This window comes from Equus caballus, chromosome 7 (assembly GCF_041296265.1).
Source record: "Equus caballus isolate H_3958 breed thoroughbred chromosome 7, TB-T2T, whole genome shotgun sequence".
Lineage (NCBI taxonomy): Eukaryota > Metazoa > Chordata > Mammalia > Perissodactyla > Equidae > Equus > Equus caballus.
In genome coordinates, this window is record NC_091690.1 from 64,456,073 (window position 1) to 64,483,188 (window position 27,116).

General features: G+C 36.7%; 1 protein-coding gene across 2 annotated transcripts; it reads right to left on the reverse strand.

Annotated features, from left to right (window-relative positions):
• Positions 1 to 1,918: 1,918 nt before the first annotated feature.
• On the reverse strand, positions 1,919 to 27,116 carry PCF11 (PCF11 cleavage and polyadenylation factor subunit). 2 transcript variants are annotated; one of them, XM_023645641.2, is made up of 16 exons: positions 26,083 to 27,116; positions 22,250 to 22,375; positions 20,103 to 20,291; positions 19,566 to 19,760; positions 17,499 to 18,616; positions 16,913 to 17,093; positions 16,327 to 16,810; positions 14,215 to 15,779; positions 12,219 to 12,318; positions 8,251 to 8,370; positions 7,634 to 7,739; positions 5,694 to 5,877; positions 5,064 to 5,219; positions 4,576 to 4,668; positions 4,025 to 4,060; positions 1,919 to 3,031 (listed from the first exon to the last, which is right to left on the reverse strand). In XM_023645641.2, exons 1-16 carry the CDS (start codon positions 26,272 to 26,274, stop codon positions 2,816 to 2,818), a joined length of 5,061 nt encoding a protein of 1,686 aa, XP_023501409.1. In that variant the 5' UTR covers positions 26,275 to 27,116; the 3' UTR covers positions 1,919 to 2,815. The 2 variants fall into 2 exon arrangements, with proteins under 2 accessions (XP_023501409.1, XP_023501411.1); XM_023645643.2 differs by having other exon boundaries at positions 16,720 to 16,810; positions 26,083 to 26,896.

A 27,116-nucleotide genomic window follows, 5' to 3' on the forward strand; every position in this document is an offset into this window, starting at 1 on the left:
AAGTTTTAAGTAGGCAAGTTATGTTGAAATCAGGACATGGTAAAGAGGGCATAAACAAATTTCTAGATTTAGGAAGTACATGACACAACATTCTTTTATTTGTTCTCACAAATTTCGACTCTTAATTCAAGGGGCAATGTTCCATTTTCCCTGCAGCTTTCTTCAGCTTTCCTTGCTGCACTTTCCAGTGTAATACTATTACTTTTCCATCTTCAGAGGCTAAAATTCAATGTTGCTGATTTCTAGATCGGTTATCAGATCTCACTGTTCATTAGAATCAACCATGGGGCTTCTTAAGTATGAGAGGTGTTCCTGAATGAGAATCTACTAAATGAGACTCTCCAGAGATAAGCAGTGTGTTAACATTCACTGTGATTCTAATGCACAGCCAGTGTTGGAGGCCACACATCGAAATCACTACCCCACATCTAGCCTCTTAGCTCAAAGAAAACTAGGAACTGAACTCTCAATTTCAACTAAATACCTGTGACCATCTCAGGTAAGGTAGTCCCTCTTCTATTCCAGAGCTAATTCCTCTTCTGCTGTTGATCTCTTTCCAGCTCTGACACTGATCAATCAATCATCTCTATCTTCAACTTTCTAAGTGAGCTTTTAACATACATGCTGATATCTCTATTTGTTTCATTCTAACTACAATTTAATTTCCAGTTAAATCTTAGAGTAACTTACTAGTTTGTCACCTCTCACCCACCTGACCCATTCCAATTGCCCTTGGCACCCACACTCAACTATTCTTCAGTCAGTAGTTAGGAAATATTCAGGGAATATTTCCGATCTTACCACTTTTTTCCGCATTTTTTTTTTCCTATTTTAACTTCAATAGTGCTTCTTTCTCACCTTCTCACCTACAGACTTTAAATATTTGTTCCCCAGGGACTTGTCCTTGACCTTCTCCCTCTATATGGATACTCTTGGTATGTTGTAGGCTTGAGTGTCACTCTCCCTTTGTCACATACTTAAGTGTTTGATAAAAGCCATGGATGGCTCCCCAGAAAAAGGCATAACAGGAAGTTTTGCCTCCACGTTTGGATTCAGACCCGAGCACTTCCTTCCATGACATGTTCATATGTATTCATAAGTTCAACTATTACATACTGCATGGACACTTACCAGTTTTCGTACTAGACCTCTATATTGAATTTCATAATCTCTATTCAGTTGATTCTTTAAGGGAAAAAAAACCTCAGATGCAGATAGGGTGTCACTTCTGTTTAACATTTCTAGTGGCTCCCATGGTCATCAGTGTAATACAAATTCTTTAGCATCACCAAGAAGACTCTTCATAACTTCCTAGTCAAAGTAAACTGAGTCTTAACCATATAAAAATTAATTTTGAAAACACATGAAGTGTTTTCAAGCCTTTACATTTGCGGTTCATTCTCCATAGATACCCTTCTCACCAATGTGGACTCCACTCCTAGTTACCTTCCAAGACTCAAATATCACCACCTCTATAAAGTCTACTTTAACCCGCCTCGAGGTAGTTTGGTATGCCTGTTTATCCTAGCATTTATCTTAGGGTATTTTTTTTTAATTGCAGAAATAGTATAGAATAAAACGAAGCAAAGCCAGGTTCACATTCTTGTTCCACAACTTTTTCAGTGTGTGATTCAATTTCGTCTGTAAACTGGGGATACCATCTACTATGGAGGATTATTTGTAAGTACCAGAGAAAATATACGTAAAAAGTTTGCCAGTGCTTACCACATAGTAAGTGCTCAACAAACTGACTTCCGTTGTTTTATATGCCTGTCTCCTCCAATAGATTAATCTTACATCTCAGAGTGCCTGGCACATAGCAGGTGCCACATTCATGTTTTAAAGAACAGTAATGAAAGACAGAAAAGAGAGTCACATTCTAAAGCCATTCAAGAAATAAACAGATACAAACTGGAAGTTTCTTCATCATTCTATTTATTACATGTATGAATATTAACATCTCATGGTATCCATCTAATTCAGTCAAAACCAACAAAGGAAAAAGGTTAACCATGTTTCAAATGAACATTCTTACAGATTCCCCTGTAACTTAAAATAGAAATATGTTCATCTGCATTAAATCGTTTGACAATTTGAAAAATGTCATTTAAAAAAAATCACCTTTAGTACTTAAATATACTTATTAATCGTTTGATGGCATCAGTGTCCAAGTTCAAGAATAAAAGTTGCTTCATTAGATACTTTTCAAAAATGGACATCAGGATGGTTCTCTATAGCTGGAGAGATATATATGTATATATGCAAATATGTTCTATTTTGTTTTTAAAAATTTTTCAAATCTGGCTTTTCTATTTGAGAAAAGTCCTGCAGTGCTCTCACAACCCCCTTTTGAAGGATAAAACTTCAGACTTTGCTTCTTTGATCATGGGAAGCTACTAGAAAAAAAATCTTATGTGAGGTTGCTGTTTAATTCCATTTTCACCCAATAAAAAGTACAGAAACACTGTCTTTATTTGATGGTGTGCATAAATATTACACTCCATGGATAGCAAAAATATTTTTTATTTATAATTTACAGTTTTGCAAGTGAAAATCGTACATTTTTACACATACAATTTCATTTTGTTAAATTTGCACACATCTACAGAACTTTCACACAACAAGCACCTGAAACTGTGCAGGCAGTAGGAAATGCAAATACTAAAATGTATTTATTAACCAAATGATAGCTGAAGGCCCTGCCTCAGCCAGACAATTTATATAGATATATGTCTATATATACATAAAAAATTCTTCACCTTCTAGATCCAACAGCAGCTTTTTTAAAAAAGAAAACATACCTTTCTCATTTTATTTAAACTGACTCAACTGTATCATTTTCTGTTTTAATTTCAGTGGGTGTTGCAATGCTTTCTTCTGTACAAGCTGGTGGGGTATCAATTTGTTCTTCCTTAACTTTGGAACTTTCACAGGGTTCCTGCAATTCGTTTTTGACAATGTTCAACATAATGTTCAAGGGGTTTTCAACTGGTGTCTTGCTGGGAGATGGTGTACAATCAAATGAAGACGTCTACAAAATGAAAAGCCCTATAAGTATTGATTAAAGTTCAAAAGTATCACATTAAATGACATTTAGTTCTATAAGACCTTTGTTTGGGCAAAGAAACATACATATAACAAATGTAACTAAAATACCTGCTTCCTCACAAAACATACCATAGAGGCAGCCAAATAATAAAATGTATACTGAGCATTTAACACATACTCAGCAATGAGCTAAACAAAAAAAAACAGTAACTAATGTAAGGCCAAAACAAGTTGATTAGACATGCTTCTATATTTAACCCCACATGGATGATAGTCCCTTACATATATCCTGGGACTTTTGTGACTCCTAACTTCACACATTCACAGGATTTTTGGAAATCCCCACAAACCATCAAAACATCCTAGAAAGTCCAGTCTTTTGACTACCTAAATATATTTTCCAAACTGCCTCTAGAACACAGTGGAACAGTATGTTCCATTGTTTGGTTTAAAAGAATGGTCACTCTATGCATATGAAAATTTGAACTCAAAACAAGAGACTGATGTCGTTTTCAGATTTCATGTGTGATCATTTAAAAATTATTTCCCTATTACATGGTTGAGAGAGTATGTAAAAAAGCAGTAAATGCTACCCATAACTCTAGAAACCTATTCTCATCATGATCCTTCTCCAGTTTCCCTCACATTTTCTCTAGGCCTAGTGCTTTAGTAAAAGACATCGCGATTCAGGTGAACAGAATACAAGAAGTGATACAGAAATTTCAAAATTTAAATCAGATGCTATCAATCTAACAATAATATTTAGTGAACAATCTAAATGCTACATAAAAACACAAAAACAGCTCAATCAGGTTAATGATATTTCTCTGATGTAAAAAATAACTGATTTGAAGGCATGTGATTTTAAGTTCTGCATAGATCTGGTATTCTATTAATACAAATGTCAAAAAAATAAAAACTGAAAAGAGAATTCATTAATGTAAATGAGAAGAAACACTAACCAAAAAGAACTTACATTTTGATAATCTTCATAACATGATGGATGATAAATCTGAAGCAAAAAGAAAAAGAATAGTAAGTAGGTATTCACATGTATCTTCATTCCTAATGGCTATTCTGATAAGATTTTCTGTTTTAATTTAAATCAGAAGACAGCTATCTTTGGAAAAGCGACAAAAATCATTTAGTAGTAAAAATGGGTAAAAAGAAAATTTTCATCATTTCTCTTTAAATTTGCTTTATACATTTAAGTAGATAACATGGTATCTTTTCAAAACAGTAACAATTTTGATGATGAAATATAAATTCAGAATCAAAATAGTGTGGTTTTAGGAGAAAGAAGACTGACTAGATTCAAAAGACCTAGTCTTGGGTTTATGCAACCTCATACAAAATGAGTATAAAACTAGATGATTGCTAAGATCCCTTCCAACTCACTCTATGACTCTCAAGTCCAATACCTTAGAAATGCTGTTTTTTATTAAAACCAAAAAACAATTAACATTTTTCTTATCCCCACAAAAAAAACTAATTTTAACACTTCCTTAATAAAGAACTGAAAATTACCTTTCCATCCACTCTAATAGCATTTTTTAAATGCCATTCCTCCTCTTCCTCATCCCAGTATTGTTCAAATTGTTCTTGACAGATTTCACAACTCTAAAATAGAATCATATAAATGAAATTTATATAATAGAACACATCTAATCCCATTAAGTAAAAATATATAAACATTTTGTTAAGTAGAGGAAGGAATCTAAGAGTTTTCTGAAAGTTTAAATAATGTTTAATATGTAATATAGATACCAAATAAGTTCTAAGGATTTAGCATTCTTCCATGCAAAAATAGTTAACGTTTCACTGCTGTTGGTCACTGATATTATCTAACTACAGTGGTTATGAAACCCAAAGCCAGATCATAAGAGTAAAATTGAAGAGTAAAGCTTACAAGAAATCTTAAAATCACTAAAAGAAGGATGTAAATAAAGTGATATGATTATTTACTTAAAGGAAGTGAGGAGCATGAACAGGTAGAAAATTTAACATGCTCTTACCTCAACTGCTCCAGCTGGCCCAGCAGGTACACTTTGGAACTCCTTTTCTTTAGCAGCCTCCTGAGTTTTGAGCACGACTTCTTCATGCACCTTTTCAAAAAACTGGCTCTTTGCACGTTCTTCCAGATCAGCTATTTCCTCAAATTCTATCCAGTCCTTAAAAGGAGTTGATTTAGGAAGAATATTTTCATTTCTTAACTTCTATTGCATATCTTCAATATAATGCCATTTAAAGATAAGGGTACATTCTTCTACAATATGCTTTAATATGGATTATTTAAAATTATACCTTCTCTTTGAACCCCATAATAGACACCAAACAATTAAGATCTTAAGGTTAATTTTCCATTACCTGATAAATTCCATGTATAATTTTTTTACAAAGAAAAAATCAGTCACAGAAACTTGGAATTTTACACATAGAAGAAACTTCTGTCCCACTCTGATCTCAACAAAAAGCAAATACATACTCTTCGAATGTCTTTTATTTAAAAAACCTTTTATGTTTGAGGGGTCAGTTTTATTCAGAAAATTCACAAGTTAGCTCTCAGCAATTATTTAAACAATACACTTTTAGAATGATCTAATTTAAAAGCTAGAACATAGTTCGGAGGCATATGGATTACTTACTGTTAAACTGTAGTACCAACGTCTATGAGTGACTTTTCTGCTAACATCTTTTTCAGTTCTATTTTGCCGATAATGCCAGTCCAAGTGATCTGCGTATACATCTGTCTGTGATGTTGTAAACCTCATTCCACAAGAGTAACACTGAATACCAGTGTACAGTCGATTTATAACACTATCGTAACGTCTATTTTGAAAAACACAGAAATAATCCTTAGTTTTAATAATGTGGCTTAATGGCCTTTAAAAAAAAAAGCATTTATAAATATTTCAGTTTTCCATATTTTAATAATGGTAAAGCCATTATTATGCGACAAAATAATCTTTCAGCCAAAAGTTGGCTGAAACAGTTAATAACCAAAGATCAATGTTATTCTCTTTACCTTAACTTCAGTGAATTTTAGAAGATGGAGTCTATCCTCTTATTGACAGGCCTGACCCAGGTACTTATTTCCTTCTAGCTAAAAATGGAATGATCATCTGCTAATTAATAAGGCAATAGTTTGCCTGTTCTTAGATTAGTGTCAATATCAAGATGGACATGGCAGGTGGATATGACAGAACAATTAGATTTCACCTCTCCAGATCTTTGGAGTTCTGAATAACTCAACTGCCCCACCTGGTCTAAAAGACAGTGAAAGAAGTACAGAAGAAATCATAATAGTCTAGGTAACTAAAAAGAAAACTTAGAAGACTAATCGGAAACTGACGTCAGCAATAATCGGTTTTTAAAATTCTAGGCTCCCTATTTGGAAAGAAGTAGGTATAGAGACCAAGTACATGAACAAACAGGATAATTATTAACTCCTAAAAAGATTTTTTTAATAGTAGACTAAAGCAAAGCACAGTACACTAGTACCTTGTACACCAGCAAATAAAAGAAATATTTAGAGTCATAACATTAATACTGAATAATGATTTAATGAAAACTGCTTTTATGACTGTATGGGGGAGAGTTGGCAGAATAGTAAAAAAAGCTAGCTAAATCTTCACTGTCAGGAAGTTAAAGAGATCATCTAAATGTGATAAATCAAGAAATACGATAAATCAGAAAATTATGTATCTTTTAATAGAGAAGTAAATGCCAGGAACCATAGTTAAAAGAGTTAAAAAATGGTTGCCTCTGAGTGAAGAGTAGTACTAGGAGAAAAGGATGCCATCTTTTATCATAAACCCTGTATTATAAGACTTTCAGTATAGAGCTTTAACTATGTGATAGTATTACTTTGAAAAGAAGAATTGATTTTAGAAGGGTGAAACCCATTAGCTGTTCTATTTTTTTACGAAGTACTCATAAGGATATAATGAATCCATAAAGCAGCATCGATTTTTTTTTTATGTAAGTAATATAGGCAATAGAAAATTATCGTAAGATAGGCACCAAATGTTAAGAGTGGTTATCAGTAAGGTGGGAACTGTAGGTAATTTTATTTTTATTTTATTTGTATTTACTAATTTTTCACAATGAACATGCATTACTTATAAAATGAAAACAGATTTCTTTTTAAAAATTTTAAATACTAGACTACAAAAATCTCATTTTCTTAAACTTCAAAAGCCTAAGAATATCAAACAGGAAAAATGATGATTAAGAGAAAATGAAGATAAAAATTAAGACAAGAGTGATTATCAATACCTAATATTTAAACTCCCTATATTTGCTGTACCAACGCAGATATTAAAAAAAACAGAAATTTGGGGGTGGTCTTTTGGCCTAAATACTTGTGCAGCAGAGATATTTTAAAAGGGGATTTAAAAATAAGCTTCCTAAAGTTTATGTTATGTTATATATATTTCACTACATTAAAAAAAAAAGAAATCAGGCTTCCTAAATTTTAAAACAGTAAGGAGTAAAAGGAACAGCACTAGTAATAATGCCCACTGTTATTAAAGTCATTGTCCCTTTTATCTTAAAAAATTAGAAAGAAGATTAGATTACGTACTGTTTCAATTCTTCAATTGTAAAATTGGTAAGATCTGGAACATCTTGATCTTCATTTTGATCTTCCTCCTCTTCAGGGGGAGGCTGAGCAGCAACTTCATTTACTTCTTCAATTGAAAAGAAACATACAAATTTCTCAATACCATTCTCCATGTATTCTTTAGAGGGGAACACTATAGTGCATATATAGCATATAGAGAACCCCATCTTGTCTATTCAGTGTTTCTGATCATACATTTACTGGCCAAGGAACCTAACATAATTATTTTGATAAGTAATATTGGTCTGATCTCTTAAAAGTCAATCTTCAAATTGTATTTCATTAATATTGAAACTATTTTTAAAAGGCTAAATTAACATAGAACTAGTAAACATTCTGCACATAATATTTGCAGGAATGTTAATTCAAACAGTGTCTGCTATAAAGATAATAGTTCCATCTTAGAAAATTTAAAAAGAATTTCATTACAAACCAATTATATTTGATATTCAAAAAGCAAAAACTATACCTAAGAATTCAATTATTGTAAGAACTTTTATCATAACTTACATCATCATATCACACATCTTTATAACTTAATGAAGCTTTGTGTAGATGAAGTATAGAACCATACTTACGCGTTGTAGCTGAATCAGGCTGCGACAATTTGAGAATTCCTGTTTTTAGCAGTTTTGAAAATAATTCGTTTACATCCACCTGACTGAGATGATTATCAGGATATGCCTTAGGAAGGGCTCCTTTAAAAAAATAACATTCTTAAAATGAAAGTAGAACTTAAAGATGCAAATTACCCTAAGCATTTTTCAAAGTTTTCTTACGATGTCCTATCAACAAATTGGACAAAATCTTGTTAAGGATGAGTGTAATTATCTCGAAAGCTCCTAAAATGAAACTTTTCATTTAGGTAAGCAAATCACCACCTCTTAAAAATATATTCTAGGACAAATACTGAAAACTAACACTGAAAACACCGACACTTTATAAGGACATATGTATTATCTAAGAAAACAAGCATTACCTACTTTTGCCTAATTAAATCCAGGCTAAAGAAAAGAATAGAGAACAGAAAGCCTCATGCTCTCTTCTATGCAATGCAGCACCACCTCTAGGTCCAACTTTCTAATTTTCTATTCCTGATCTTCAAAGCATATTGGGAAAAGTAGTTTTGTATAGATGAAGTAGAGTACCATTTCTTACCAGAGATTTCTAGGGGAAAAAATACTCAAAGCCTAAGTAGAAGTACTCCTGCCTCTCCCTCGCCCCCATGACTACCCAGGGAAGCTAATGCAGGGAGATGAGCCATGTGGCAGAGTATACCTGCCCCTCTGACCTTGGTGGAATTACTGCCCTTGCAAAGGAGTTCAGGCTGTTGCTGAACAGGTGTTAGGCTTACTAAAGCTTCAATAATTTGAATAAATGAGGATAAGAATAATAATCTTCTCCTTAAGCTCATTGGTGGGGAATCAATCCAATTATATATTTTGCTAAGCACTATTCTAATAACTACAACTCTTTAACTGAACATGTTTTAATGTATTTGCATGTCACTATTATGCATCTCACTACACCTCTAGAAAAGAGTTCTGAACCACTAAAAAGTCCTCTTAATAGCAGAAATTCAGTTTGCATCCACAGTACACATAATCCCTGCCCTTGATCACTGCATAATACTCTATACACTTAGCACAGTGCTTTGTACACAATAGCTAATTAATATTATGTTGAAGTGAAATGTCTGAATACATGAATGAATAAATCAACCTCAACAGTTGGTCAATTACAATAGCATTCCACACACTAGTTTAACATTTACTTTTCATTAGATTTAGCTATTTATATGTCTAAGAGTCATAACTAGCCATTCACATGTGTGTTGGGCAGCCAAGTTTAGTTGTCAAGAACATGAACTATGGATCCAGACTCCTGGGATTGTAACTAGAAATTCAAGTTTCTAGTTGTGTGACCTGATCAAGTTGCTTATCCATGCCCCAGTTTCCTTAACCTGTAAAAGGGTAATAACTGTTCCTACCTAAGGTTATCACAATTTAATGAATTAATATTTGTAAGGCATGGAGGTGTTTGGCACTATATACAGTGTTTGTTAAAAAAAAAAAAAAAAAAAGAAAAAGAAGTCAGGGGCCAGCCCAGTGGCACAGAGGTTAAGTTCACACATTCCACTTTGGTGGCCCAGGGTTCAGTGGTTCTGATCCCAGGTGCACATCTAAGCACCGCCTGTCCAGCCATGCTGTGGCAGGCATCCCACATATAAAGTGGAGGAAGATGGGCACAGATGTTAGCTCAGGGAGAATCTTCCTCAAAAAATAAAATTGAAAAAAAAGTCAATAGACCCTACTACACGCTATAAAGCTCTTAGAAGATTGAACCTTATTAAATTCATCTTGGCACAATGACTAACATACAGCAAATGATCAGGATACTAGGAAAGGGGTGTTTTCACTTTCAACTTAAAGAAGAAACCTTGAGAGAAGCTGAATAGAGAACATCAAATACTTTTCACAACTCTTTAAGAATAAGGAGAACTTGGGGCCGGCCCCATGGCATAGTGGTTAAGTTTGGCACACTCCACTTCAGCAGCCTGGGTTTGGATCTCGAGCACAGACCTACACTACTTGTCAGCAATGCTGCGGCAGCACCCCATACATAAAGTGGAGGAAGAGTGGCACAGATGTTAGCTCAGGGCTAATCTTCCTCAAGAAAAAAAAGAGGAAGATTGGCCACAGTTGTTAGCTCAGGGCTAACCTTCCTCAGCAAAAAAAAAAAGAGTAAGTAGAAAGTTAAAGAAGGAAGGCATACCTAACATCACATTCAATGCCTCCAACCCAGGGGAATAAGATGTGATATCCTCTGTGACACTGCTATGCCCTGCATAATACACATACACCCCAAGGTTGTAAATGCAAAAACAAAATGTGCAGTTTTTGTATATTATCTCACACAAAAAAGAAAATTTTGCACACTATCTCACCAACCCCAATACAACAAATCCTCTACTCAACAAGAAAATCTGAGTTCTAAAGGAAAATGCAATAATATAGCACTTTAGAAGTTAGAAAATATTTTTGTATATACAGTCGTCCATTGGTATCCATGGGGGATGGGTTCCAGGACCCTGAAGATAACCAAAATCCACAGATGGCCAAGTCCCTTCTATAAAATGGTGTAGTATTTGCACATAACCTACACATATCCTTCCATATACTTTAAATCATCTCCAGATTACTTATAACACCTAATACAATGTAAATAGTTGCTATACTATATTGTTTAGAGAATAATGATAAAAAATGTCTACATGCTCAGTACAGATACAACCATCATAGGCCTTTTGATCCAATGTTGGTTGAATCCGTGGATGCCAATCCAACAGTACACAGGGCCAACTAGACTATCTCATTTGATTTTCTTAAAAATAAAAAATTTCCTAGGCAAATACTGACCTTTATCATATCCTGTCTACAGAGTCAGAAAGTAAACCTCAGAGACGATAACTGCTTATACCATGCCCACCTATAAAGTAGCAGAGTGGAGATTCTAACCCTGGTCTTCTGATTTTAGATCCCAAATGCTTTCCTTCCCTTTTCATTACAGTGACAACAAAAAACATTAAAAATATATATTAATTAATACTGTCAATCTAGACACTAAAAACAAAAAGTTTTCAAATTAACTGAATGAATTTCTTGTGATGACACAGTATAAAAACCAATGCATAAACTAAAGCTCGGCTAGGACTTTCCTAATTACTTCAGAAGTTTTAGAAAACTCCCTTAATATGTTAACTGAATAGTGCCATGCTAGACCATGTTTTTGAAGATGGCTGGTTTTAACAATTCAGAAATAAAGCAAGTACCACAACAATTTGATTGGGCTGGTTCTCAATACATTAACTTTGCAGTTATTTTATAAATCACCATAATTTATATACTTCCCATTTTTTCACATATTTAAAGTGAAATTCATTTTTAAAGCCCTCATATCCAATATTGTTATTGTATCCATAAGAATACTGTTATGCCTCACCCCTTAGTAACAAAGACACTTATCAGGGGACCTGGTTAGGGAATCACAGAAGTTTTTTTCTACTTCTCCTTTCATATGTTGTGTACTATTATTTGAGTGCCCATAAAAACATATGAATGAATCAACTTTATAAGGCGATGTTCCCAGTACTCAATGTTTACTGGATCATCACACACATGTGCACAAAACAAAAACTCAAACTATCAAATAACTGAGATTTCTGAGGTTTGGCATTTATTTCATTTTACCTCAAAACAAACGTCACACTCCTACCCTACCCTCCTGCTTCCACCCAAGAGGTTTCCTTCCCTTTTTTTATGGTCTACAAGTCCTAGCTAACCATCTCTAGTTGTAAACAGGGTCAGTGTGAATACACATCAACAATGTAAACAGACTCAGAAAGGGAACAAAACATCCAGCCTGAGTAAATTTCTCTAAATTGCATATCCCTTCTCAAAATTGTCATTTTCTAAAATTGACAAGGTAGCTATGCAACAAAACATTATTTGTCTTTTGAAAAACACAAAGTTCAGAAGGTACATACCTGAAGGATTCTGAACAAATGCTCCAGGATTCTGTGGATGAACTGGTAAAAATTGTTGTCCTTGGCCAAATGCCACTGGCTGAGCAACACCAGTCAGAACCTTTAAGAGAAACCTTGGTTTTGAGAACATATTTATATTTTAAGTAAAACTTTAACATTCTAATCACATAAAAATATTTAGATATGCAAGGTCTGGTTTCTCGGATAATAAAGATTTACAAGTGTAACTCAACTGGGTCACTTCACTTCTAGCTTTCCACAAAAAGGAACAATAACATCTCCCCTTATCTGTTTCATAAAATTATAAGGAACTCAGAATGGATGGGCCGCATCTTTGAAAAGTTTTAAGATACCATGCAAATATAACGTAGCCAAGAACTAGCTGTGTGACCTTATACAAATCACTTTACCTTGCTGGTGCTTTCCCTTATTTTACAAATAGAAGTGACATCCAAAGATGTGACCTATACACCATCACAATGGCTAGTTAGCAGCAAAGCTGAGGCCAGAACTCCTGACCTGACTCCTTTCCAGATATCAAAAGTATGGTTTAATTAGCAATCTGAACTCCTTTGTGATCATCCTGCTTGGACATCATACTTTGGGTTACAAAGTTGATTGTAAAAAACATCAAGGGAATGTTAAAAAATAAAGTCATGAAACAAGTACTATACAGGCATACATATACTATATTCATAGCCCATAGTGAGGTAGGACTTCTACACGTTGCTGCTATGTAAACAAATATCCATTTATAAGCCTGTTCAGTATCCATGTGAACTTTTGATGGTATGTATACATAATAAAAACCCCAATTTTGTATAATGTAGGAACAAGACTAAGTCAAGTCCCATTCTAGAGTATCTGTCAATAAGAGTATCATTTCTTTTAAGAACATACAACAGAGTAACTCTAACTAGGCAGGCCAATTGTTTTTTCAAACCATTGGATATGAACAGAAGACAGCTTTCTATCAATAATTCTTATAACGTGCTTCTAAAATCTTTCTTCTTGTTTTGTATTTTCTTCCATGCAATATTACTAGTATAAAGTGAATTTTTCCTAGTAAGAAAGTTCTACCACATGGAAAAAAAGTAAATTTACCCCAAGAGAATTTCAGCAGGCAAGCAAAAATAGTCATTAAATAGCAACTGAATTAATCACAAACTGTAAGCAAATCACTTTAAAATTACTTCAATATGCATTTTAAAATGTATGCAGAACTCGTGCAAAAGAATACAAACAGGTAACTGTACATATTTAGGTGATATAATGAATACATTTGGGAGGTAAGTCATAAGTTTGCTGTGTTCACACTAATATTAAACAACTGTATTTGACTAGAATGACTGGAAAGCTAGTAAAAAATAGTGAGAGAGAAAAAGAATTACAGACTGTAAAGCATGGGCAATTTGATTTTCTTATTTGTTTGTTTAACTCAGTCTAAGGAAGTTCTTAATCAAAGTCAAGTCTAAAAAATTAGCTCTTAGGTTACGTAAAGATTATCAGGGCTCAACAGTTCTACAATGTAGCAGAGGTCTATGAAACACATTCACAAGTGTGTAACATTTTACTAGCTTTGAAGCCCGAAATAAAAAAACAATGGGAGTCTACGTATGTGTAAAGGCAAGGGGTATATGGGAAATCTCTGTACCTCAAATCTCAATTTTGCTGTGAACCTGAAACTACTCTAAAATCTAAATAAAGTCTATTAAAAATAAAAACTGTGTGTGTGTGTGTGACAGAGAGAGAGATTGAGAATGAGATTTCTCTAGATCCTGGAAGAGCTAAGATCAATTTTGGATTTAAATTGTAAATTTCAGCCCCGAAAGACTCTCATCCCATTTCCCTAGCATGGGCAGTTTTGGAGTACATTAAAAACTTTCCAATCTATAGAATGAACTATGTCCTGAAAACCTTCCTCAAGCCCTAGAAACATTAAAAATGGTTCATATCTGCATACAACATAGTTTTAGAGTGACTACAACAGGCTTACCTGTTGAGATGCCTGAATATTTCCTACTGTTATTGGAGCAGGTAAATTGCCAAAGTTTCCAAATTGAGAACTCTGAAGATTCTTTTCATCAAAGTAGTGTCCAGAAGCTCTGTTAAGGGGATTCGAGAAATTCTGGTTTCCAGGGCCATGTGGTCCATTAAAATTTGGTCCTTGAGGTGAATCAAATATTTGTTCATGTCTTTGGAACTGCAGTCCTTGGGATGGGGCATTAAAAGCACTGCCAGGTGGATCATTATATGGACCAGTTTGATTGAAAGATACTGATTCAAGCCTTTGTGAAGGATGATTGTCAAATCGTGTGCCTTGAAGACCAAGAGGAATATCAAACCTTGATGCTTGCTGGTGTTGTGGACCATCAAATCTTTGAGGTACACCATCAAATCTTGGTTGAACCTGTTGTCCAGGCGGTCCATCAAATCTCTGTGGGCCTGGCTGACCAGTTCGTTCAAATCTAGGACCTGGCTGACCATGTAATCCATCAAATCTTGGCAAGAGTGATGGCTGACCTGGCTGTCCATCAAACCTTAAAGCATGACAACCTTCAAATCTCGGACCACCTTGACCCAGAGGCCCTTCAATTCTCAGGCCACCTCCTGGTACGGAAGGACCCTCAAACCTCATTCCACCTCCTTGTTGGACTAAAGGTCCTTCAAACCTGATCCCAACCCCTGGTTGACCGTGTGGACCCTCAAACCTAAGGTTCCCACCGAGTTGATTATGTTGCCCTTCAAACCTCAGACCAGCTACTGACTGACCGTGGGGACCCTCAAACCTCATTCCAACTCCCTGCTGTAGCAAAGGGCCCTCAAATCTGATCCCACCTGCTGGCTGACCATGAGGTCCATCAAACCTAATTGCAGCCCCTGATGGGCCATGAGCCCCCTCAAATCTAAGTCCACCTACAGGCTGACCTCGAGGATTATCAAATCTAAGTCCACCCACAGGCTGACCATGAGGTCCCTCAAACCTTATACCACCCACAGGTTGACCCCGATGTCCCTCAAACCTGAGACCACCCACAGGCTGGCCCCCTGGTCCTTCAAATCGCAAACCACCTGCAGATCCCTCAAACCTCAGACCAGGGGAACCTTCAAACCGAAAACCACCTCCTCCTGCTTGACCAATTGGCCCCTCAAACCGCAGAGGTGTCCCTACTGGTCCTGGAGGACCTTCAAATCTCAAAGGACACCCACCTCCTAGCTGACCTTGTGGTCCTTCAAATCTCAAAGGGCCACCTCCCCCCATTTGTCCTGGTGACCCATCAAACCGAAGAGAACCTGGTGCAGGAGGTCCATCAATTCTAGGGCTTAATTTATTAGGTCCTTCAAAAATCATCTTGGTTGGGCCATCTCTCGTTACTGATGGCCTACTAGGTCCATCAAATAATGGTCTGTCTTCAGCTAAAGCTGTAAGTCGCTGATTTGTATCAAGGCCGGCGAATCTCGATGCTGGGCTATCTACAAATGGTTTATCTGAATCTTCATACCTAGGTCGCTTAAGTGGAAAACGATCATTGAATGGCGATCTCTGCTCTTCTCGTACACCTTTTAAAAAGAAAAAAGAAATTATTTTCCCTGCATCTGAATTTATATCAAATTATCTTAAAATCATCTTTCTAAATTCATGTAAATGTATATCCAAAAACATATCTATAACTATCTCACTTTATTAGAGGGGAGGCAAGAGACAGCATCAAGTAGCAGATAAGAGGATGCCCTCTAGAGACAGACAAGCCTGGGTAAAAAATCCCCATTCTGTCAACTTACTAATTATTTGACTTTGAGAGCAAGTTATTCAACCTCTCTGGTCTTGTTTCCTACCTGTAAAATGGGGATAATATATATTCATTGGGTTGTTGTGAGGATTAAATCAGATTACATACATAAAGAACCTAGTAAAGTACCTGACCACAGTTGGCTTTATAAGTATTAGCTCCCTTCCCTTCCCTTTGAGGGGAAAAAAAAGAAACAAAACAAACAAAAAACACCTGGTAGTCCAAACAGTCACAAAAATCCATCCCCACTTAGCTTGTTCATTTTCCCTTCACTGCTGTGTGATTCAATAGGCATAATCTGATTTAACTTTTTCTACCTTTAGCAGAGACTTGCTCGTCATGTCTTCTCCGGCCCTCATGGGGTGAAAGATTCTCAGCATAAGTACGACTCCCAGATATAGGAGAAAGACGTCTTGCTCTTTCACTAAATTGTTCTTTTCTGTCAAACTGTGCTCCACTATTCCTACTTGCATGTTTAGTTTTGGATGGCTCACATTCTATTCCAGACAACAAGGCATCAGTCAAAGGGTAGTCAAAAATATCAGGATCTAAGAGATCAAGTCTTGGAAATGAATGCTGAACCTGTGTCCTTTTCAGTTTTGCTTTATGTTCATAGTAGGTTAATTCAGCATCAGATAAGAGAGGTTTCTTTTTTAATCCACCTTTATTTTCTTCTGTAGGACTATCCCGTACATTGCATCTATGTTTACCTTCTTGATACTGAAATAGCTGTCGAATTTGATGCACAACAACAAGGAACTCATCCTGTGTAATTTCACCAGATGCTAAACGTTCACTCGTCTGCATAAGGGTGATAAAAGGAAATCAAATATTTTAAATACACAAAGTACGTACAAAAAAACTTAAAGGAGAACAATGACCACATGGGATCATAGTAACTACCTTTTGCAGTAATTCTCTTTTGCTTGCAAGAGTTAACTCTTTAGGAATCTGAAGATTGGCATCTACACTTAATCGATGCTGCTGCTTTGGGGCTCGAGGTGACAAGATCCCTTTAGTGCTTGACCAACTCTCCCTGTGCCTTAGATGAGGAGATTTACTATGTTCATCACCCTGTTGTAAGCTGAAACCATAAAAGCAGTACGTTACTTCCTAAAAATTTTTTAAATACTCAGGACCATATTTAAGGATCCTTTTCAAAGGATCTGGTTCAAACGAATATATGTAACCATAAAAGTTAATTAATTGATTAAGAGCACAAAATTTGAAGTCAGGAAAATCAGATATTAATTCTGATTCTTGCATGTCCTAGATCTGCAGCCTTAGATAGATTAACCTTCTAAACTTCAATTTTCTTATCTGTAAAATAGGAATAATAATGGTATTTAACCCATAGGGTTATTAAGAATTAAATGGAAAAACAAAGCACTAATTCTAACACCTGCTAAACATTATCCAATTTTTAAATTAATACCATATTTTAAAATGTACATATTATTCTACTTGACTAAAAATGTTAACATCCTACCTTTTATTTTCTTCCCAACCAGATTTCCATCTTTTGGTAGACTTGGAACTTTGCCAATTTTCTATATTCTCCTTTGGTTCAGTGCCTGACTTTGTAGAATGCTGATTTGCAGTTTCCTGTGGTCGTTCCTCTTCACTCTTTTTTATTCGCCTTGGATCTCGAACATCCTGTTTAGTACTTCTCTTAGCATTTCTTTCTTCCCTGGAAGGTGGCGTAAACTCCTCCATATGTGACTGCTTAACTCCTGATTGGCGAATCTTTCCAGCTTTGGGTGTCGAGGTTGGAGACATACTCCTTTGCCTTCTTTTGGGTGACCGCCTATCTCTTCTCTTTGGAGAATGTATAATTGGTGACCGAGACTTTGGTGATCGAGATCTTGATCGCTTTCTGGTACTTGATCTCCCTGGTTTTGTCCCCTGTTTTTCTGATTCTTCCGTTATTGTATCCTGTTTTTGTACAATGCCATTTATGATTTTATTTCTACTTCCAACCAGTCTGTGTTCAGATGATTTCATGTGCTCATCTTTATCCTTCTTTTCTGCAGTTTTTCTCTTCTCTTTCACATCATCATCTTTGCTATCAGTCTTATCCTGAAGATGTTTTTTTAATCTTGGATCTCTCTTGCTCATATCAGACACCCTTGCACTTTCAGATTCTTGATTTTTCAAGTCTTTTGTGTGGGATAATTTGTTTTTCAAAGGTGATGGTGATTTAGACTTAGATTTAGATTTAGAATCTAACTGGTCAAGTTCTTTCTTGGTTATTTTTTCACCTGATTTACTTTTTTCTTGCTTGGATGAATTTAGTTTTTCAGAGGGTATAGTTTTACTTGTCTTAATATCAGATTGGTTCAATGTGTTCACTAGGAATTCTTTCCTGTGACTCTGATCTTTTCCATGAGAAGAATGTTGACTCATCCTATTAAGACGGGGATCCCTGTTAGTTCCTTTCAAATCCTGAATTTGTAAGGATGGACCTGGACGGCTTTTCTCAGGTTGCACAGAAACCTGATGGGGAGCTTTAACTGCCATGGGGGGAATTTGTGACACGTGTAATTTGGATGGTGCAGATCCAGCACCCAAGTTGGATGTCTCCTGCTGAACACTAAGAGAAACTGCCTGAAATACAAAATAAATGTTCATATTAATACTATACAACATGCAGATTATTTGCCTAGAAATTGAAAACTAAAGAATATAATGCTTTATTCAATAAATTCATTTATTCAAGACTGTCTTAACACTGTATACTTCTAGTGTTTAAGTCCACATTAAAATGAAAAGAAGAGAAAGTGTGTGTATTTATCTGGCCTGTTACTAGTCCTTTACTTTGGGGTTTTATAATATAATCTCTAGGTAGAATGAAAAAAAATCTTCCCTCTTCCTAATTATTCAGGAATCTGAGCCGGACTGCTACTAAAAAACTGCTAAATAAATCACTGCACTCCAGCTGCACAGGAGTCAAAGAGTCATTCCATCTAAATTCTATGTCATAAAATTGAGTTCCTTCCAAAGCAGCACTGATAATGAACTTATAAAATTCTGCCTTCCTGTACCTCCTCACTCTCAAATAAGTTCAAGTGCTAAGTAAAATAACTTAGTATAAGGTCAATCATGCATAGAAATATATAATCTTCCCGGCCTCCTTAATTTTGTGATAGCTTTTCTTCCAAAGGCTTCTAAGAATCTGATTTCCACTCATAAAGCATAAGCTGATAAAACATTAAAGATTATGCAAAAACATTGGCCACCACACACCTACCATCTTGGGATTGATATTAAGTCCACGTGATATAATTATTTTAAAAAACTAAGGTGACATTTTATGATAGCAATCTAATAGAAAAGTATTTGAAAGAAAATAGTATACAGTTTATATTCAAGTGAGTTTTACAATAAGGATACAAAATTTTGGTCTAATACATACATCAATTTGCAAAAATAAAAGTGGAAAAAGAATACAGTATTAATAAGAGTAACATGTTAATACAATTCAAATATAAAATAATTACTTCTCTTTTGGAAGACAGGTTTAAAATATTTAAAATGCCAAATCTCCACTACTTACCAGTTGTGCCTTAGCTTGCTCTAGCTCAAGCTCCAGCTTTTTCTGCTGAAGTTCTAACAACTGTTTTTGTTTTGCCAGTAACTGCTGCCTTATTAGTTGTTCTTGGGTAAGATTCTTTTGTATATCAGGAACAATTGGAGGAGTGGAGATGCTAGGGGAACTGACCACTGTGCCAGGTGTTGAAGGCTCTTCAGGCTATAAGAAAAAATAATTTGTTAAAAAATATATATCATAGCTAAAAAAGAAGCTAAGGGGGAACTAAAAATTATCAGTTTATCTCTCAGTAAATAAGATCCATAATCTTCAATGGCCAATCATGTTTAAAAGCACACAGAAAACTTTCCAGGAATTTAAAAACCCTAAGTACAAACAAGGCAGATATATTTTAAATGCACTATGAACCTGAGGGGGAAAAAAATTTTTTTAACTGATTCCATACAGGGTCTTCCTGATATTTCTTTCTGGCAAGAAATTTTAGAGAAATCAAAATTTGATAGTTAGAAGTATTAGTTATGTATCACTCATATTAAAACTTACCGATTTATTTAAAAATTTAGGATTCACATGGATGCTAGATGTATTCACATTAGGGGGTAGAGGTTTAATAGGCCAAGCAGGATCTAACGAATTGACTCTGACATCCAGGGCATAAAGTTTCTTCAAAGGGAATATCTCATCCCATGTGGAACGTAATTTAAATAAACTTTTTCTAGTATTTTCATCCACCTAGAACAACAAAACAATTCTATGGCTTGTTAAGTTACTATAGAATGTTTTGTACTATTAAGTATAAAGCCACATAAATCTCTTTCTACTTCACTATAGCACACATACTGCTCATTCGTAAATAATACAACAGTAATAATTTATTTAAGGTATATTTGGTTTGCAAACATAGTTAATAAATTTCTCCCTCAAAAAAAATTAGAAAATTAAAGTTATTATGACCTAGCCTTCACGAAAGCAAACTAGGCAAGTTTTTGTATTTTTAAAAGTACGAAATGTTTCCAAATTTTAGGGCTTGATATAGTATTCCTAATTCTACTCTTACTCTGGACAAAAACATAAAACAACTAGAAAATAGTTTATCTGATGGCTTAAATTTTCAAAATTAATTACATGGTAGTACAAAGTTAAAATTAAGACAAAACTATCTTACTAACCAATCTTCTGCAATACAATACGGTTGGTACCTAGGAACAAGCTGTTTGGGGTATGGAAGGCACCTTAATAACAGAAATACACAAAATTTTACCCACTGATGAGCTTTCATTTTAAATATCTGCTCAAGCTTGTGATAGGCAGAACAACAACAATATTTTTTAAATCGGCCATCAGAGAAACCTAGTACTTGGGAAAACTAAATTAGACTTTCAACTCTAGAATAATAAAGCCTTGACTATATTTGAGTCTTTATATAATAATTATATTTACTACAAGGTCATTTTCATCAACTATAGTGTTAAGGCCCAGTTAGATTTAGTAAAGGTATTTTACCAAACACCCACCTGAATTTGAACATACTGAAACTGAAACCAAAAGGTGGTTTTAGCTCCCCAACTTCTATAATACAAAACTTGCTTCTCAGACTAGACTCAAGTAAGCAGTATGTAACAAAAGTCTACAGTACACTATTAATTAACAAGTTCCTGAATACAATGTGAAATAGAGCTTTCCAAATTTCATCTGCATATACTTACTTAGCAGTATTTCTTTTCTCCAAGAACTTAACGGAAAAAAAATTACTCAAGTAGCAACTAAACATTTTCTGTTTAACAAACAAGTAAAACCTGATACTGAATAGTTCTTTCAAAGTAATCCCAATCCTCCAAGTCTGACAACTATAAGATTTCTCCAGACCCAAGTGCATCTACCAAAATATAAGAACTACCACCAATTTTCGTTAGGAAACAATCTTTAAATCTAAATAACTTATAAATATCTTTCACACTTATACCTAGTGTGAAAGATAAAGCCTGACAGGAAGACAATTACTTTCGCAAATCCCTCCTATTCAACATAATACTGTATTAACCAAACTACCAGATACAATGTTACAGAAGGAATTTACAATCTCTAGGTACAGAAACTAACAAGACTTTCTTCTAAACACTAAGGGAGGAGGGGTGGTATTTCCAAAATAACCTAAAGCAATTAACTGGTCGACCATTCACACATACCTAGAACATTCACATAAAAAATAAATACTTGAACAAAGTAACAAAAGAGGAAATATTTCCAGGAAAAAAAAAAAGTCACAACAAAAGTCTCACACATCAATCACAAGTTGAGACACACTGAGGGATTATGCTTATTTTCTAGATAGGAATAATCAACAGCCTAGGACCAAAAACCTAAACAATGAAATCAGAAGTGCTCTTGATAGCTTCAGGTCTTTTTGCCCATATTCTAAGTGATGAACAGATCGTGAATCAAATTAACAAACTCAATTCAAAAAAGCAAAAAATTCTAAACACAAATCCATCTATTCTTGAATGGATAATGTAAAACCTCTAGAATCTGCTCTAAAAATTTAACATAAAACACTAACTTTAGCATGGTATTTGACAAATGTCCAAGAAAATAAAACATTTCACCACCCAAGAAAACCCAACACAAAGACAAATATTTATTTAATCAGGAACATTTTTTAAAAATTCAAATGTTTCTAAATGCATATATACCTTTTCAAACACACAAATAAATGTTGCAACTAGATTTTTAGTAAAGGCAGTGAGATACTCTCTTCCAACGTTTTTCACGATAGAATCCATAAGGTACATAACGGGAAGCTTCTCTGAGGAAGGAGCCTGAAGTAATAAAAAGAAACTGAGAAGTTTAGTATAATGAATTGCCACCAAAGAATTACTTCTTAAAGTGAGTTTTTAAATCTACAATACAGACCTCTATTTCTGTTGATATTAAATACTTTTGAGTATTAACCTTTATGAAACTTGTGTTCAAATTCTCATCTCTTACAATGATCTTTGGTTGAGCATACAAAATAAGCTCAGAATTACCAGATAGAAAAACCATAATCTCCAGTACACACACTCAATACACAATGGAATTTCAGATTCATATGGTAAAAAGACCTGTGTTTTAAGTGACCAAAAAGGGGGGAGGGAGGATTATTTTCTGTTATCCAAGTGTAAACTTTGTGACTCACATCAATTTATAATGGTGTACCTAGGACTCAACGACGTTAAGTTTTCAGACTTCTGGCAGAAACCCTAATTTCCACAGGCATATTTTATATGTTAAAGTCTATGAAGCTTTTTTTACCTGTAAAATCATTAGGATTACTTCTCTATAATCCAATGAACAAAGAAATTAAGTACACTTCACATATGAAGTTAATGGCAAAAAAAACACTTTTAAACTTGCACATGAACACACAGGAAGGTGCAAGTTGTCACTGATACAAGAAAAACCGGATGGAGCAGCCGCTGAGTCATGTTAAACCAGGTTGAACTTGAATCTGGAAACCAGGATTTGTCCTGAAGATTTTCTTCACAGCACGGACTCTCCGTCGTAATATTTTTCCTCTGACATGCACAAACCAGAGGTTCTAAATTTGTGCAGAGGCAGTGTGGTGACGCTGATACAGGTGGCCCTTTCCAAAGCAAAGCAATGTTGCCCAGTTCAACGGCAATGCCTACCCATCACTGGCTTTTAGAAGGCACAGCAAGATTCCAGAAAGCATCAGCAGGTTCACAGACTTGTCGAGGAGCATTAAGACAGACCATACAAACTAAGTGTTAACTCTGACTCCACAGGAGCACCCATGATTTAAACAAAAAAAAAAAACCCCATTTACCCATCCCATGTGTATAGGAATCTTAACCCTGAACAACCTACCCATAGCTACCTGTAGCTAGGGTAGGCTCACAGTTCTGCAGTACACAATGCCATCATATTTCACAAAACCAATTGCCCATACAAGTGTGTGGAAGTGCTCTTGCTTCTGATAAGACCCTTACAACCAAAGTTGGCTAAGGAAACCTCTGAATAACTTGGTATGAAAAATGTCTTTTACGGTACTACCTAATAAAGGGTTCACAAGGCCACTGCATGTGGGTAAACTATTAAGTACCAACATGTCAAATGCTTTATTGCTGTGTCTTCATCTTACCATGTCGTGTTTTACACCATTTTAGTCACTGTTGTACTTACGAAGATAAACAGGCTTTCTTTAAAACCAAAATCTATTCAGTAGGCTAATTTTTTATTGTACAAGTGAATCCTTATATGTAATATTTTTTCACTACTACTGCCTCACGGGAGGAGTCTATTTAGGTGTGAATCCTTACGTTTAGTAATGCTGAGATGCCAGATAAGGACACAAACATTCACCTCCAAAAACACAAAATCAAGCCAGTTTGCTACCAAATGACAGAAAAATCCCTCCCCTCACCCTCAACCCCAACCCGGAATAAGATACTCCCCCCAAGTGACTTTTACACCTTTCCCTCAATCTGGATTTACAAAAATAACCAGGAACCGTGTGCCAAAAAAATTTCAGCGGTCTTTTATCAGCAAATAGTCCGTCTATTTTCACCACTCTGTGTAGCCATACACAAACACAAATTTTAATGTGGTCACTATATTCAGCATTTAGTTTCCACTTCTCAAAGGTCTTCTGGATCCATTAAAAACCAGCAAGGAAACTGTTCTTTGAGTGACAACCTGAGCTGCTAAATATTAGGCTCTGTGGAATATTAGTAATCCCCAAAACACTAGATAATTAGATTTTAAAAATCAGTTATTTTTTTTAAACGCAAGTGCAGTTGTTTTTTAAAAGGCATTCAATGTCAAGTTAAGCCTTCAATAAGGCAAAAACTAAGTTCTCATGTCCAACATGTTTGTGGTATCAATAAAAAGGATGTCGAGTATGAGGAATGCTTCCTTTTTAAATCTCACTTTTAAAAAAGAACAACTGTTTCAAACAGACATTCACAGGAAAAGATGAATGAAGACTTGTATTTTAGCTGTCAGACTGAGCATGACTAACTTGTTGGGCCCTTTAAAAGAAAAAAAAAACCTTACTTTTTGTCCTCTTTAAATTAAGGTATGAAAGGTCTACCTGAAACCGTGTATCTTGTGAACAGATTTACCCAAAAGAGTGGATGGAACCTAAAGAAGAATGAACCCAAGTCACTTAAAGACTTTTGTTTAAAACACACAACCACGTAGATAAAAATAAGTCTTGGAAACAGATTCTACACCTTACAAAGGTAAATAAAAAAGACAAATACATATTTTATATGTTTTATTCACAAATTTTATAATACCAGTCACACATTTCAAAACCATTTATTAGAGTCAGACCACTCAGTTTTACACTAGACAGAAACCGCCTCTAAACAATATATTGGTGGTTGTTGTTAAAGTGGCCTTTTAAAAGGGGTTCACTCTGCTAAAAGGAGGCTCATCCTGATAATTTCAATCACTAACACTAGAAAAAACTAAACCATAAGTACAAGCTTGAAAAATAACTTAAAACGTAGTACTGGGAAGCTATTAAAACTCATTAAGATAACTAAGTTTAACAGTAACTTTACTTAAATGACATATCGCTCCCACATGAATCCACAGAAGAGGAGGACTACAGGGAAACATAGGGTGGCAGAGGACCACTTCTGTCAAGGGGAGAAGAAAAGCACGTCTTCACTATCAGGGAAGGGAGGAAAAAAAGAGAAAAGGAAAAGGAGGAGGGACTCAACTTTTAAAAAAAAAAAACCTACAAGTACTTGTTACCCAGTGGGCCAGTTCTCCACCTACAGGTTGGATAAGATCTCCTCCCCCACCCAAACCCCACCCTCAACCCCAATTTCCCGTATTTTGGGGCAAATTAAACCCTCCGACAGGAGACTAAAAGTTCTATCTAGCCGCCCCCACCCCAAAATGGGGCTGACGGGTGTGAGCAGCTGCCTGGCTGGCAGGGAATGGATTCTCCTCTCTTCCCTTTCGCATCATGTGCTTTTCAGGCGCCATGTTGGGCTCCTAACAGGCGGCTGCTCCACTCGGGGCCAATTCCCTATTCCCACCGACCAACAGCTCGCTCCCAGGTCCCCCTTCACCTCCTTCCAACCCACAGAGCACAATTACTCAAAAGGGGACCGGGGGAGGGGGCACAGGGGAGAACCACCACTCCCCACCTTCCCACGGGTTTAAAATGCTTTTAACTCTTACTTCCCCACACCACAAACTGCCTTTAAGTCTCCCCCTCCCCAAAGGGCTCTATTCAAAGCGTGTGTGTCGGGACATACAATGCGGTGGCCTAAATAGGGAGTTGGTAAGCGGAAGTGGGACTCCACCCTTTATCCTCCCCACTCCCTCCCCCCAAGAGGCCCACGCTCGAAGCCTGGGCCAAAGACCGAACCTGAGTTGGAAGGGGAGGGTTGGAGAGGAGGAACACTGTCCCCCCCTTTGGATGGAAGCGAGACCTGGGATGAGGCTGACACTAAAATCAGGGAGTATTAGAAGAATAGGAGGCTGCGGGGTGTATAAAAACCTTGGCGGTTTGGGCCTCGATGAGAGAGACGATCTCCTTGGCGAAGGGCAGGTTCTCCTCGGCTAGAATGGTCAGCATATTGATGTGCGGTTTGCTATTGAAGGTCAGGTCTTCGAGTGATGACTGATAATCCCGACAGGCGTCCTCCCGGGCCCCCGCAGTACCGGCCTCGGCCGGCGTCTGCTCTGACATTGCGCCGCGGCCCCCCTCCGAGGTCCGCCGCAGCTGAAGCTGAAGCCGCTCTCGACACCCCGCCTCCCTTCCGACTCCTCTTCCTCTCCCCGGCTCTCTCGCGGCTCCGGCTTCACCACATGCTGACCGCGGAGGGGGGTTGGGGGACGACACAGGGGGAACCTCGGGTATGAAACGCCGCCGTCTCACTGGTGATCTCCGTCCACTTCCAGCCGCCACAGAAGCTTCTTTCTCCACAGACACAAAATGGCGGCGGCAGTGGCGGCTCCAGCTCCGAAAATGTCTGTGTTCCCAACCGCTGCGTCGTGCGAAATGAGCTAGGGGAGGGGAAATGTGCGGTAAAAGGGCGGGGCCGTTGGTAAAACCAGGCGTGATTGGCTCGCCGGGCAACGTCACGAGCCCCGCCCCCGGCCCTTCCGCAGGACGTCCTAGCACCGCCTTCTTCTCGGAGCCCTACCCGGGCTTTCGCAACACCTACAGCTCAGAGGTACGGTGGAAAAGACGGCGCCTCTCATTGGCCGGTTCATAAGGGACTGTTCGGTCATTTGTTACCATAACAACCCATTCAGGGAGGCCGATAGACCTTGGGGAGGCTGTTCCCGAGGTCCAACCCAACCAGTTTGAGAGGAAAGCGCAGTTGTCCCCTCTTTGTCCCTCCCTCGGCAGTCTCCTAGCCACTGAGCGGCTCGGTCAATCATCCTCCATCCCGCCTGCCCCGGCAGCCGCTGCCGGGAATGGGGGCAAGGGGAAGGAAAGCTTTCGGCCCGCCCCCCTACCGCCGACGGCCGCTCGCGTCTCAGGTGCTCCCGAGAGCCTGGGCGGGTCCAGCGGTCGGGCCGACT